The sequence below is a fragment of the Octopus bimaculoides genome, chromosome 14 (assembly GCF_046866305.1).
Source record: "Octopus bimaculoides isolate indiv1 chromosome 14, ASM4686630v1, whole genome shotgun sequence".
NCBI classification, from domain to species: domain Eukaryota; kingdom Metazoa; phylum Mollusca; class Cephalopoda; order Octopoda; family Octopodidae; genus Octopus; species Octopus bimaculoides.
Window position 1 is genome coordinate 30,883,981 of NC_142941.1, and position 15,240 is coordinate 30,899,220.

Genomic DNA, 15,240 nt, shown 5'->3' on the forward strand with positions numbered 1-15,240 from the left:
ATAGTTTCTGGTTGCTGTGAATACGTATATGGCGCACAAGATGATCGTTTCTGGCAAATGCAAAACCACATGTGGGGCATTTAAAAGGACGTTCTCCAGTGTGGATGCGTTTGTGCACTTTCAAGTGGTCACGTCGAGTTAAAGTCTTGTTGCATATGTCACAGCTATAAAGTTTCTCTGGTGCAACAGCTGCTTGTGTTAGTGTTGTTACAGTTGGTGTGGTGATGGTGGTGGTGGTGGTGGCGGTGGTATTTACATGAGAATGGCAATGATGGTGATTGTGATTGTGCTGCTGGTGATGATGATGGTGGTGATGGTGTAGGTGAGGTTGATGAGACTGATGGATGTGAAGGCCAGCATGACTGTTGGAAATGTTTGTGATGGCTTTTCCATCAACATTAGACAAGGTAGCAGAGGTTGAAACATTAGTTGTGAGAGGAATAGGGTTTGATGGTGTGACAAAAGGACCACTTCCCCACACATCATAGGGTGTGCTCTTCTCAACAGAAGAACCAGAAGTTACTGTGAAGCTGGAAGTGGCCTTGTTCTCAATAGTTTTAGAAGAGGACTCAACATCGGTATTAGCCATTGAATTCATGTCTGAATTAAAATAAAGCAAAATGGTTTAAAATGTCATTATGAAAATTTAGTCAGTCACAATTAGATACTACATGATACCAAATACCACTATGCTGGATAGCAGATTGACTTGGTTAAAACATCAACATAATCCTCATCAGTGTTATAATCATCTTCACCATCATCATCAAAATCTTATCTTTCTTTTTTCCATTTATTTTGAATTAAGTACTTGCCTCCAATGGGCTTTTTTCCTCTTTGGTAACAGCAAATCTAAAATAAACTCTTTGACTCACAAATATGAACTTATGTCATGAAAACAGATAAGCATTGAGTTCATATCACATCAACAACAACAAGAATAACAATTAAAAAAATATATAAATATAACTACATATATGTGTATGTGTGTGTGTATATATATATATATATATATAGAGAGAGAGAGAGATAGATACATAGATACATAGATACATAGACAGATAGAGAGAGATATTAAAAAGAGTCTAAAACATAGTACGCAAATTAGTAGCTGCAGTTCTCTTGAAGCTACTAGATTTGATGTGTATATAAACAGATTCGCTACTTGTTTCCCTGTGATTGGTCAAATGATGTAGACACATCTGAGGAGACCCCAATAAGGGCCAAAAACTGATTAAGGTTGTCCATTATGTTTTTCAATTTACAAAGAAACAGGTAAATTTGACATGTTTACAGATGTGTATATAAATGCAGATTACATAAAAAAAAGTAAGGATGGGAAAGATGGTAACCTCATGTTTGATGTTAAAAATGTAATGAAAACTTTCAAAGCTACCAAGTGGAAATGGAGTTGTACCTCTAACGATATTTTGTGGTGTGATTATTATTTATGTTATAGTATTTGTGCAGTTTATATTTTGAGAACGGATACAAGGAAATGACAGTTGTATTGGTGACTAGAATATAGGGAAAGAAGCAAACCACAAAATAATAATAATAAAAAGTGAAAATAATTACTAAATGAGTTTTTCACTCTAATTATTGCAATTAACAATTAGCATTTTTAAAGACTCTACTTTTAAAACTGCATTTTGCCACTTTTGTATGTGTTGTGATGATCATTTTCATTGTTATCATCGATGTTATTAGTTAATGCTTCATACAGTTTCTAATAACTTTATAATACTGTGGAATAATATGAATAACTAAAAATGTAGCTCCCTCAGAATGTGATGTAACAATTACAAAAGATTAAACAAAATGAATAAACTGAAATGACAAGTTAGAGAGAAGTTGACAAAGCTGGTTGGGGGTCAAAACATGCCACCCTAGAGGATCCATTGTGGAAAACCAAAAACAAACAAAAAAAAAATGAAGAAGAAAAGGGCCAGAAAATGTTTCAAATTCTCAGGTTCTAAATCAACTTCAAGGTGTTCTGAAAATTGCAGAGATGGAAATATTCAGTTGAAGGTGACTGGTACCATGGTGAACCACAGACAGGAGCATAGATGGAGCCATTTGGAGATGTGGTACCCCTATAGAGAAGAAATTAAATAAAAAAGAATCAGTTATAGAGCTGACATCACTATCTCAAATTCGAAAATATATTTTTGTGATATTTTATGCTGCTGCATACCTCGATTAGACGAATTTAAGGTGTAACTTGTGAGCTTCATACTCTCCTGATTAACACAGTCAAACACACACATCTTTTTTGGCTTTTTTCTCCCACGTGTTTCAGTCATTGGATTGCAGCCATACCAGGGCACTGCTTTGAAGGCTTTAGCTGACCAAATCAAACCCAGTAATTACTTTAAGTCAGGTACTTATACCAAACCTGACAAAGGACTGGGATATCTGGTACCTTGCTGTACTCAAGAAGATCCAGCTGCCACAGCAGGACTGATACTGGTGCCACATAAAAAGCACCAAGTACACTTTGTGGAGTAGTTGGCATTAGGAAGGACAACCAGCCATAGAAACCATGCCAGAGCAGACAACGGAACCTGGTGTCACCCCTGGCCTTACCAGCTCCAGTCAAACCATCCAATCTATGCCAGCATGGAAAATGCATGTTAAATGATGACAATGATGATTAAGTCAGAGGAAGATAAACAAACATCAGTCATCAAGGTGCACATTTATATGGTTGGCTTCTGCAGTTTCTCATTCACAAAACATTGATCAGCCAGAGGCTGAAGAAGACACATGCCCAAAGCATTATCAAGTGAGACTGAACCCAGGACCATGTGATCGTGAAACAAACTTCTTAACCACACTGCTATCCCAGTGCATGTGTGAGTATGTGTGTTCATGTGTGCATTAAGATATATTTGTATGTATAAACACTTTGTATATACTACACTCAAAAAATAATTATTTAATTATTCCATAAAAATAATTACTGAAACATGAATATCATGAGATAGTCATTAGTTAGACTCATGGAATTTAAGATGCACAGGAGCATGCCTAGATTGATTTGTCTCATGAATTACCCAAATTAAATGAGCTGTAGATAAACCAATTCTCTTCTTTAACACTACTTTTATGCTATGAGCTATGAGATAATTTTCAAAATAATCTTTTAGTAGGGTCCAAAGTTATGGTTCATCACAATTCTATATTGTAAGTCCATGGGTGGGCTTCAGATAAACTGGGTTTTTTCAGAGTGATATATAAGTGACAAATTAAAATAATGGCCATTACATATAATTCCTTTATTATAGCAAATTTAGCTTACAGCTGTTCCCAGTATTCATTATAGATAGGTTTACTCAATTGGTCTATTGATCAATTGAGGTAAACTGAAAGACCTAAGAAAATTAATGCTACCTACGTCAGAGCTATTACTGGAATAACAAATGGACCAATTGAGTAAACTATCTATAATGACTACTGGAAACAGCTGTAAGCCAATTTTGCTATGATAAAGGAATTATATGTAATGACCATTATTTTAACTTGTTTCTTATATATATATATATATATATATATATATATATATAATCTGAAAAGTATAGTATTATATATCCACCATGGCTGATCTTACCATTCAGTTTCGTGTAAAGAATACAATGGAGTATTAGGTAACAATCTGATTATATAACTTTACATTCATCAAAGTTAGCCGATATGGAAGGGAATGTTGACAATAGAGAGCAGTCACCATATTCCCTTCCATATTGGCTAACTCTGATGAGCACAAAGTTATATTAGCGGATTATTACCTAACACTCCATTGTATCCTTTTCGTGAAACCGATTGGTAAGATCAGCTGTAATAGATATTTAATACTATACTTTTCACATAATATACCCACACTACTGACAGATGGTGTAGATTCTAATTATATTGGAATTTGTTGGGAAAATTTTTTTTCGGATGGGGTGTGGGGAGAAGAGTTTCAGAAAATTCAAATGTGAGCTTTGTTTCCTCATAACTTTCAGAAAAATGTGTATTTTTTTTCATGAAATTTTCTACAAATATCTTTCAGAGTGTGTACGTTACAATTATATTAGAATTCATATGGAAAAGAAAAGAAAAATTATGAGCACACACACATACCACATCACAATTTTTTTTGAAATTTCAAGTTTCATTTTGTAGATATATATGTTAATATGTATGTGTGCGAGTCAACCAATTTCTTTTTCATATAGTCGTAATCTACACTCTCTGAAGAACGTTTGTAGAAAATTTCATTAAAAAATATCTATTTTTCTGAAAGTTATAATAAAACAAAGTCGAAGGGAGGGCACGCTTGTGTAAGTATGCCTATATATGTGTGTGTGTGTGTGTGTGTGTGTGTATATATATATATATATATATATATATATATATATATTATTGCGAGGATATATATACCTCATAAAGGGAACTGAAGTTCTATAATAAATTGATATCTATCTGTCGATTTCTCCATCTTCATTCCTTACACACACACACGCACACATATAGTACGTTATAATTTCATTCGGATGTTAACACTGGAGTTTATTTTATTAAGCTCACCCACGGATCCAGTTTATCAAACACACAATAATCCGGAGATTGTTTTATCAAACACATGCCTAAAAATCCACAAATATCCTTAGAGGTTTTACAATTATAAACAAGGGGAATGGAGTGAGCAAATCTTTTTATATTGCATTATAAATACATTTGGCACAGTGACGTAGTGTGGGTTTCTGTCACCCTTTGAGAGATTTCTAAATATGTTTGACGTTTTAAAAGAATATTACTAAGTAGAGAATGGAGAATCAGATTCCCATGCAAGTAATATAGAAGTTTACGAAATAGAAAAACTTTTAAATGTTATTTATTTTTGCAATCATAATTATCCTCCCCCAGCATCATTATCATCAAAGCGCTAAAAAAAAGTCTGCAAGTGGAACCTGGGAGATCGGGTGCAACAGATATCCAATATTTTTTCTGTTATTTTGAGTTCAACTCTCACTAAGGTTAAAACTTTCATTTCCCCTCCTCATCTCATTGGAGAAGAAATAATATCCTATATTTAGTTGATTTTATCACTATACCCTTCCCATATTTAGCACAAATCAATATTGTCAAATGAAATGTTTACAATTATTATTTTATTGCTGTGTTATAACTGCTGTGGCAAATAAAGAAATCCTAAAAAATTCATGCAGCTGGGGAAAGTACAAGAGTCGTAACATACTGTCTGTGTCTACCTCGTCTATACGTGTGTAGCCTTGTGCCAAGTGAGAAATAACCACAGCTTACTTTCGTCTACATTTAAACTCTTGACTAACCGAATCTGCGACGTCGTTTCGATTCCAGGTGAAGTCATTCCATTTCAGTTGCTATAAGTTAGCGAAATTACACGAATACTACATTCATTTCCCGCTCCAAATTATTAATGTTATTATTATCATTACATTCTTTTTAAGCTTAGGACCAACAAAATAAATTATAACTATGATTCATTTTGCTCAGCGAAAGGTGACAGTCGAGGGATGGAGGGGGTGGAGACAGTGTGTATAGGAAAATTTAGTAAAACCTAAGAAGCAATTTGACAACTACTGGGACAGTGAATCGATTATGGGACACAGTGAATATGGAATGAGCACGGGGAAATATTAAAATAAACTCGAAAAAATACAGCACCTTGAGTATAAAACGGCTCCATCAAAGGCGTTCAAGGTATCAGACGGTGTATTCGTAGTGAAATCTCTTCTAAATAGAACGTCTTACAAGTGTTATTCACGTCCAAATCTGTTTCGCGCTCAGCATCTTTTTTTTTTTCCCCTTTATTATTTTCTGGCAGTAACCATTGTGACAAGAATATTCACGGCTTCTAGATATTACTGCTACCAGAATAATCAGGAGATATGTTGTACTTGTTTTTAAATAGTCATTATTTCTGAATTACCACATCTTTGGATCTACCAATACGATAATAGAACTTCAAAAGAGTGGCTAAATGCCAATCAATTCACACGCTACCATCGTTTAAAAAGTAGTAAATATTGTTTAGTATCGATAACTTTAGGTTTACCAATATATAAAACGGAATGTACCCTTAAATCATATCTAACCGTGAAAACCAGTGAGGATTCTTCCAAGTAACCTCTTAAAAAAGACAGGACTGTTACGTCTGCAATGTCGTTAGTGTCCTCACTATACTCTCCCCCACCACTGTCATCTCTTTTGTATTATAGTTCCATTGAAATCTAGGGCGCATAATACAGGTTTTGATGGATACTTTATGTTATCCATCTCAGAAGAATAAAAGGCTGCACAATTTGGTCTTAGAATAACGGGTTGTAACTAAATGTTCAGGAATTTTTTCAGTTGCCCTACCGAATATTTCAATGTCATCCAATTGCTTATTCTAATGATTTCATTAACCTTCACCTTAAAAACATCCAAGCCTTATGACAAAATGAAATCATAACATCGGGATTAGAGATAGTAATGATGAAGGCTATGACCAGTTGGCGGTTTTGAAGAAAGGGCATCAAAACGAATTTATTTCTTGTATAAGATTTTACTCTTATCATTTCTCAGTTCGTTCTGTAGTTTGTTTTTCTTGTCCCTAAGTCTGTAATCTATGCATGGACAACCTTTTTCGGGAAGTGGATCACAAGATACATGGTTCATCACCAGGTGAACCGTCCAACTAAAAATAATTCTGAAGTAATTTTTCATTTGGCGTGACATTCAGAAAGTCCCGTAGGCCACAGTTTGATGTAATTGCTCCCTTCACCTTTTCGTCAAGTTTCCTTGTGTCTGTGGTCAAGGTACTTGCTCATAATCCTGTTTATTTATTTATAAAATAAGAACCACTGAATGGAAATTGCACATTCAATTGCTTAGTTCTTTTTCTTGTTCATATTATTGTTTAAACCTATGTCAGCTCTGATCAAAGTATTCCAGCGATGACCATCCAACCCCCTTGCGGGCATAGTGTGTGTCCTTTCTCCTTTAAAATAGTCAGGCATGGTTTATTTTGAAGGAGAGATTGCTATTTCTAGCAAGCTAAGCTACCCACATAGAGGCTTTTTATTGACTCAAATTCCTTTTGTCTCTGTTCAAAGAGGTAATTTCAGAGAAGTTTCTGAAGAATGATCAGGCAGCATTAGTTTACACACGAGTACACAGAAGAGGAACTTCAAGCGTAACGCAATGTTTTTATTATATTTTTCTTTGCTTTTCATAATTTAGTATAGCAATAAGCTGAGGTAGACCAACATTCTAGCCCAGAGTAAAATAATAGTCTGCATGCTACCGACTGTTTTATACTTCTTGGTTTTTACTGCAATCAAGCTATAATGTTTTTGAAAGGTATCTATAGGAAGCACATGGCCCTAATATACTTTTCTATGCCTTTAAAATGGATACATCACAATAATCATTTGACAAAAATCCAACATTTATTATGCACTCTTAGAAATTTCTTTTCTTATTCTCACTTTCGCAGTTGCTTTACTCAGTCGTGAATCATTCAAAGTTATTTTGTTTCGCCTGCGCCAGTGTTTGCACTGAAGCCACGGGAGAAGGCGATTAGTAATTTCTGATTTTTCTGTTTTCTCCGTACCTGTTTCAAACCGTTATTTTACAAGTATTGCATCGTCGTTTTGTACTGTTGCATCATCTTTAAGAGTAAAAATTGGCCTTGGTAAGTAGCTTGCTTACCAACCACATGGTTCCGGTTTCAGTCCCACTGCGTGGTACCTTGGGCAAGTGTCTTCTACTATAGCCTCGGGCCGACCAAAGCCTTGTGAGTGGATTTGGTAGACGGAAACTGAAAGAAGCCTGTCGTATATATGTATATATATATATGTGTGTGTGTGTGTTTGTCCCCCCCCACCATCGCTTGACAACCGATGCCTGTGTGTTTACGTCCCCGTAACTTAGCGGTTCGGCAAAAAGAGACCGATAGAATAAGTACTAGGCTTACAAAGAATAAGTCCTGGGGTCGATTTGATTCGACTGAAGGCGGTGCTCCAGCATGGCCGCAGTCAAATGACTGAAACAAGTAAAAGAGTAAGAGAGCATAGTGGTTTTTGAAGTTGAGTTTGTAACATAGGTAACAGATACTTTTTTTTTTCAAGAAATTTTTCCACAGCTTTGGCCTAATTACAATTAACAAGATATCTGGATAATTTTTGGTTTTTAACAATCAAAATTCTTTTCTCTGTTGGATTCTTGGTCAATTTTTTCCAACACTAATGTCTAATTCGATCATTTTCAATTTCTCAAAGAATGATATCAAAAATGGGGGCAAAATGAATATTGACTAATTTCAGTAATTTCTTATCCTTAACTGTATGGTGAGTAAATATTTCAGGAAAAGAACCACACCAGTAGATCGTGTAGAAGTAATAGAGAATATTTTATGTTGAGTTTTTAGATTTAGTCAAGTTTCGGTAGTTTCTTATCATGTACCATTTTTTCATGACCCTCTTTCATGTGACCCAAATATTATAAATTTTTGTTGCGTTTCTGATCTTTATGATGTTCATGGATGGATATTGATTTGTACGAGTGTTTTTCAAATGTAATTCTGGAGAAACGAAGATGCAAATTTATCATATTTTGTCTTACTTATTTTGCCCCACCTAAATTTGTCTTTTGTATGCTCAAACAGAACGGAGATAATTTTATGAGAACGTGTTGTGAATATGCTATAATGTTTTTAATGTATTTAAAGAAGGTCATTTTCTTAGCTAATATAGTTTTTGTAAGGTAGTGAACATATGTAAAAAAATATTTTTTCCTCAAAGTCAAAAATGCAGAAAATACTACTCATTGTGTCCTTTCTTTATAAAAGCTTAAGAGAAACATGAATGACGAGTGAATTACAAAACGATGACAATGTTTAAAAAATCGGCTATTTACAATTTACTACATGAAGAAATATAACTAAATATACTAATATTGTATGAACACAATTATTGCTATTATCTTTTTTCTTTTTTTAAGTCCCAAGTTATACTTGTCTGGCAAGAGATTTTATCTAAAATGAGTATGAGACGTTTTGGTACCGCCTATTTGATATTCTATTCTACTCTAGGCACAAGTACCAAAATTTGTGGGAAGGGAGCCAGTCGATTAGATCGACTCCAGTACGCAACTGGTACTTAATTTATCGACCCGAAAGGATGAAAGGCAAAGCCGACCTCGGCAAAATTTGACTGCCTATTTGATATTGCTGATTCGATTCCGACTTATTTCACAGACATTTTAATGTTTCTCCTGTTCTCTCTATCTACGTTTATTCAGTGTTTGGGCTAAATTTGACGATGAGAAAAAATTAACTTACATGGAAGAGTGGAAGCTATCTGAATATTGGAAAAGAGTTACCTGTATTATGAGGTTTCATGTCAGGTATCAAAAATGCCGACATCATGACTACTGTTCTGTGAACACTTTAAAAGCTGTAAGACACAATATGGACAGCTGCAATGGAGACTATGAAGCTACAGTTGGCAGGAAGGGACACAGCAGGTGTTCTCACTGTGTCTGCATGCCAGCATTCATTCCTACATCTTTGAACAGGACTTTAGGCTTAATTCAGATGGCTATATGGTCAGTTCCTGACTGTAGAGGGTTGCTGCTAGAAGGCCATATATGTGGCAGCAAGATTCAGCTCTTTGCCATACTTCCAGAAAGAGTCAGAAGTGGTTGTCTGAGAATTTGTACAACTTTACCAGCACTGATTTCTGGCCTCCCAATCTCCTCCAATTGTAATCCCATGAATTACTGTGTGGGGTTCAATTGAGAAAAGCATCAACTGCTCTACCTGCAACACCAAGGTTAAGCTGGTGGCCAAGATCAAGGAGGAGTTCAAAGATCTTCCCAGAGACATAGTGAGGAACACATGCACCAGGTTCCAGAGCTGTCTTGAAGCCATGATGGCAGCTGCTTTGAGTAAACCGTTATCTCCCAGCCCTAATCTTGTTGATATTTTTTCTTTCTAAAATACTTTTATTTTTGGATGGGATATTGTTTTCTTTTCCTTTCATGCAAACGGTCAAATTTAGTCCAAATGCCTTGTGTGTGTGAGCATATTTCTCTGTGTATGAAGAGAGAGAAAGCTTTTATGTCACTTGTGTTCAATTTATAAATTTCTTGGTATTTATACAAAATAATAGTTTCAAATTTTGGCTCAAGGCCAGCAATTTCAAGGGTGAGGTAAGTCAATTACATTGACCCCAATGCTCAACTGGTACTTATTTTATTGACCTTGAAAGGATGAAAGGCAAAGTCAACCTTGGCAGAATTTGAACTTAGAACATAAGGGCAGACAAAATACCACGAAGCATTTTGCCCAGCATGCTAATGGATCTGCCAGCCTGCTGCCTTGGTATTTGTACAAAATAATGAAATGAATTCTAATTTATAAAAGGTTTTCTTCAATGAAACAAAAAGTTACCAATTTGTGACTCAAATCCAAAATGTAACTATGGGAAAAACTTGATTTTTCAACTTAGAAAACGATTTAAAGCAAATGTATGAAAATATAAATTGATTAAAAGAAAATAAATTACAAATATAGATGACTGAATTATTGAAAAATTCTTCCACTTTAGAAAAACATAAGTGAAGTCAGAAATCAAACACTGAAACAGCAACCCTGAATTACTTCAACAAGGAAACAAAGATAAAAGAAAATGTCTCTCTCTCACTCTGTAGCTATGTGTATATTTCTGCTTGCAAGTTCGTGTCTGTGTGTTTGCTTCCATTTTAAAACAAGCACCTACCAAAAAATGGCTGAATATCCAGTCAACCATACCAAATCATCAACATTCAAACAACTGTGCTCAATCACCGAGACTGTGTTGAAACTGAATAGTCATTTTAGCCATCAGGAAACGCTCAAATAATGTTAAAAAATAAAAGGTGAATACAACAGATTTTGTATGTGATTTTTAGATGGTCAAAACAGCTTTTTCATGATGTAATAATTGATCCTTTATTTCCTCTGTTTCTGTAGAATGCTTGGTTCTTACAGTTTAGATAAGGATTTCCTCTCTCCCATAAATTTTTTAAACTATGGGTTCTCAAACCAGTTACACACCAATAGGTATATACAAAGGCTATTACAGGATAATACAAAATTGGTAAAAACTTTGGAGCTATGAAGTAATTACAACTAACTACTTTTCAACATCTCTCTTACATTTAGTAAATAATCATCATCATCATCATCATTATTTAGTATCTGTATTCCATGTTGGCATGGTATTTATAAAAAAATGTTTTTCGAAAGTCATGATTTCCAAATATAATTAACAACAATTATCCATTGTCTGTTTTACAACATCCATAAAATAGCATTCGTTATTGTCTGTTTATGGAATTCAGCCATTTTCAAAAATTCTTAACAAAGCATACAATAACATTGCCAGCCATGACAGATATGCAGTAAGAAAGTTTGAGAACCTCCAATCCAGACTGTATTAAAGTAACAAACAACACTAAGAAAAAGAGGCGGGAATTTGCTGGATAGTTGTTTCAACTATTTGGCTGATGTTAGACATGCATATCCATAATTTCAGAGTTATGACAATGGGCTCGTCTCAGAGGTAGCCTGCTATCTAACCTGCTTCAAAACTTACCACTTGATGAAGAAGAAAATTTGCTGCTGTGAAACTTTGGTAAAAGAAGTTACTGTTAAGAAGCAACTTCCTTTTTTCATGTTCCACAATAAAATGGAGAAAGGAAGTTGCTCTTGTGAAACTTATAATTGCCTTTACTGTAAAATGAACTTTAGTAACTTAAAAGTGAAGAACTAACTGACCTACAGGGTGTAACTACTCTCAGTTTAAAAATGAAAGTCATCAGCTTGAATATAAACTAATATGCCCTCCAATGTTACCATTGGTTACCCTGCAAAGACATGTATTGATCAGTTACCAGATGACACTGGATGTCACCAAAAAGGAACACTCATATGCCATGGAAGATAGAAGAGGACAGAACATCAGAGTGATGCAAATCTAAGCAAACTCAACTTCATGATGAAGATGTACACATCCAAGAATAAGACACCTTATGATAATGATATAAAGTTAGAATAGATGTAAATGTTTAAAATTTTGTTTCATCACAAGAAACTACGATATAAATGTACTGAGGAAAAGATATTGCAGGTGTGAAAACAGAAAATTTCTCTTTGGTAAAATTTTATCTTGCAGCAAACATGAATCATTTATAACTATATTCAAGGAAACTCAATGGGATTAGACCACATAGTGATAGGGATGATATGATCCTGAAGTATATGACTAGTAGATGGAAAGGAGATAATCTTATTCATCAAGAAAGAGAATGGAATCAGAATGCTTATACTTTATATAGGCATGACTGTGTGGTAAGAAGCTTGCTTCCCGTGTGCACGAGTTTAGTTGGCTTCTTGCAGAGACCAGTGAAGACGTGAGTCTGTGGGCTCTGTCTTTTGAAGGAAAGAAGAAAACTGTCGAGGTAGGTAACTTTCTTCGTTTGAGCTGGGCATAATTTATTGTTTGTCTATTTTTTCAGTAAATTCTGCCCAAAGTTGTTTTTTTTTGGGGGGGGGGTATCCTCTGGAAAAAAAAAAAGAAGAAAGTTGAACTTTTATTTTTGTGCTTATTCTGATCGCAGTGTTCTGGCTTCATTTTTTTACCAAAAAGGCCTGGAGAAGTTTTTTCACTCTAAGTGAATAATTGTGGAAGTCAGAATAGGTTTCTTGCTATAGAAGCGTTACATGACTATTTACATTTTAGATGGGAGAGTGTGAGTGATTTAGTGAAACTGGAAAGCAATAAAAATAGTGGTGATGAGGTGCTAGAGTGAATCTTCTAGGTACACACACACACACTATTAGAAAAAAGAAGTTGAAAAAGCACTGGGATTCATTTAGATTTTCTATTAAAAAATTTTTAAAGACCAGTTTTACAGATTTCTCTGATTTTCAAAAGTTGAAATACAAATGTGTGGAGCTATACTACAAATGTCTTTCTGTTTCAACTTTTGAAAATCAGAGAAATTTGTGAAATTGCTTAAGTCTTTAAAAATTGAAAAATAGAAAATCTAAACCATTCCCAATGCATTTTCAGCTTCTTTTTTCTATATTTCTACTTGTGTGGAATAAAACATCTTTGTTTCATAGAACAGGTATCAGAATTAAAAAAAAAAAATAAAGTACTGGGTTAATTTCAAGACACTGACATAGCTTGGCTGCAATCCAGTGACTGAAACAAGTAAAAGAATACAAGAGTAAAAGACAATTACTTATGATTGACACCTCCTGTAATTGATGTACACTGGATTAAGCTTAAAATAACAGAACAGCTCCCAGACATCAGTTGTGAGACATTGATGATTCTACTGCATGATATAGCTTTAAGCTGTCTGTTGATCATCTAGGTTTTGCTTATTTCATTGGTGTTCTGACTGGCCTGAAACAGTTTATAGGAGAGAGGGAAGCTACACTGTGGACAGAAAGTGAGCGAGAAAGGAAGAGGAAGGATACATTGTAGACAAAGAGAGAGAGGGGGGGGAGGAGAGAAAGAAAGTGAGTGAAAGAATAGGTGCTAAATATTTACTTTTCCTAGGCATTGATACACATAGTCACTCGATATTTTATGATCAGAGATCAAAGGTAGCTTACCTAGGAGTGACTGCATTATTTAGATGCATGATATTATGTTTCTTATTGGTGAGGTTTTAAAACTTACAAACAAAATTCAAAGTCATATTGCAGAGATCTCTACACCACTTGATAATATGAAGGTTACATGCACATATGCATGCTCTCTCTAACAAACACACGATCACCACCACCACCACCACCATCACCATCATCAACAACAACATCATTATCATCACCATCATTTTGTGTCTGTTTGTCAATGGTGGCATAAGTTACATGCAACTCACTAAGATCCAGCTACAAACAGCAACAGAAACAATTAGCCAACTTTGTTGTGTTTCTTACAATACAGACTGGTTATATTTTATTTATCACCTAACACTAGAGAGGATGTCTGAGGCTATACTAAAGACTCAGTCATGCCATATAACCAATTCCAATTCACATTCATTTCCCTGCTAAATGAAAAGAGACTATATCTTGTTTATAAAAGCCTTTGATATATTGTCATCATCACCATTTAACATCTGTTTCCCATGCAGTCATGAGTTGGACAGTTTAACGTAAGTTGGCTAGTCAGAGGACTGTGCCAAGTTCCTCTGTCTGCTTTGGTATAGTTTCTACTGCTGGATGCCCTTCCTGATGCCAGTCACTTTACTGAGTTTACTGGGTGCTTTTTTTATGTAGTAATGGTATTAGTGAAGTCATCAAGTAACTTGCAAGACAAGACCCATCAACTGATGTGGGTGAGGAGAATTGTGTTGAGGGCTCAGCTTTTTACCAGGTGATGAGAGGTTAAAGTGTGATAGAAAGATAGGAACAGGTGTCTTGCTGTTGGGGAGATACATGGTTACTCCAGTTGGGAAAGAGAAAAGATGGTGAAGATGTATTAGTGCATGCCCTCAAATTACAGTAAAGTGAATGTAAGAGAAGTGGTACGGAGAATTGGACAGGTGAGATAAATATAAGCACAGGATTTAGTGGTTAGAGGCATTTGGCTCACGATCGTGAGGTCGTGAGTTTGATTCCTGGTGGCGCAATGTGCCCTTTAACAAGATACTTTATTTGATGTTACTCCAGTCCACTCAGCTGATAAAAATGAGTAGTACCTGTATTTCAAATGGTCAGCTTTATCACACCCTGTATCACATTGAATCTCCCTTAGAACTGTTTCAAGGGTATGTGTCTGTGGAATGCTCAACCACTTGCACATTAACTTCACGAGTTGGTCGTTCTGTTGATCAGATCAACTGGAACACTTGTCATTGTAACCAACAAAGTGCCAGTTATATATATATATATATATATATATATATATATATATATATATTCTTTTACTTGTTTCAGTCATTTGACTGCGGCCATATTGGAGCACCACCTTGAGGGGTTTTAGCCAAACAAATTGACCCCAGGACTTATTTTTGAAGCTTAGTACTTATTCTATCAGTCTGTTTTGCTGAACTGCAAAGTTACAGGGATGTAAACACACCAACACCAGTTGTCAAGCAGTGATGGGGGGACAATTTTTAAAATTTTCAATTGTGTTGAGGAGCCTGAAAAAATATTTAACT

The 15,240-nt window shown here is 35.1% G+C and overlaps 1 protein-coding gene across 1 annotated transcript in view; it reads right to left on the minus strand.

Annotated features, from left to right (window-relative positions):
- Positions 1-6,701, minus strand: part of LOC106873129 (uncharacterized) — a 7,975-nt gene extending 1,274 nt beyond the window's left edge. Inside the window, exons 1-2 of the mRNA XM_089362634.1 lie at positions 5,695-6,701; positions 1-2,096 (exon numbers count right to left, since the gene is read on the minus strand). The exon at positions 1-2,096 is cut by the window's left edge and continues 1,274 nt beyond it. Coding sequence (XP_089218760.1) covers positions 1-598 — 598 coding nt within the window. The 5' untranslated portion in view covers positions 599-2,096; positions 5,695-6,701. The remainder of the gene's footprint in view (positions 2,097-5,694) is intronic.
- Positions 6,702-15,240: the final 8,539 nt, after the last annotated feature.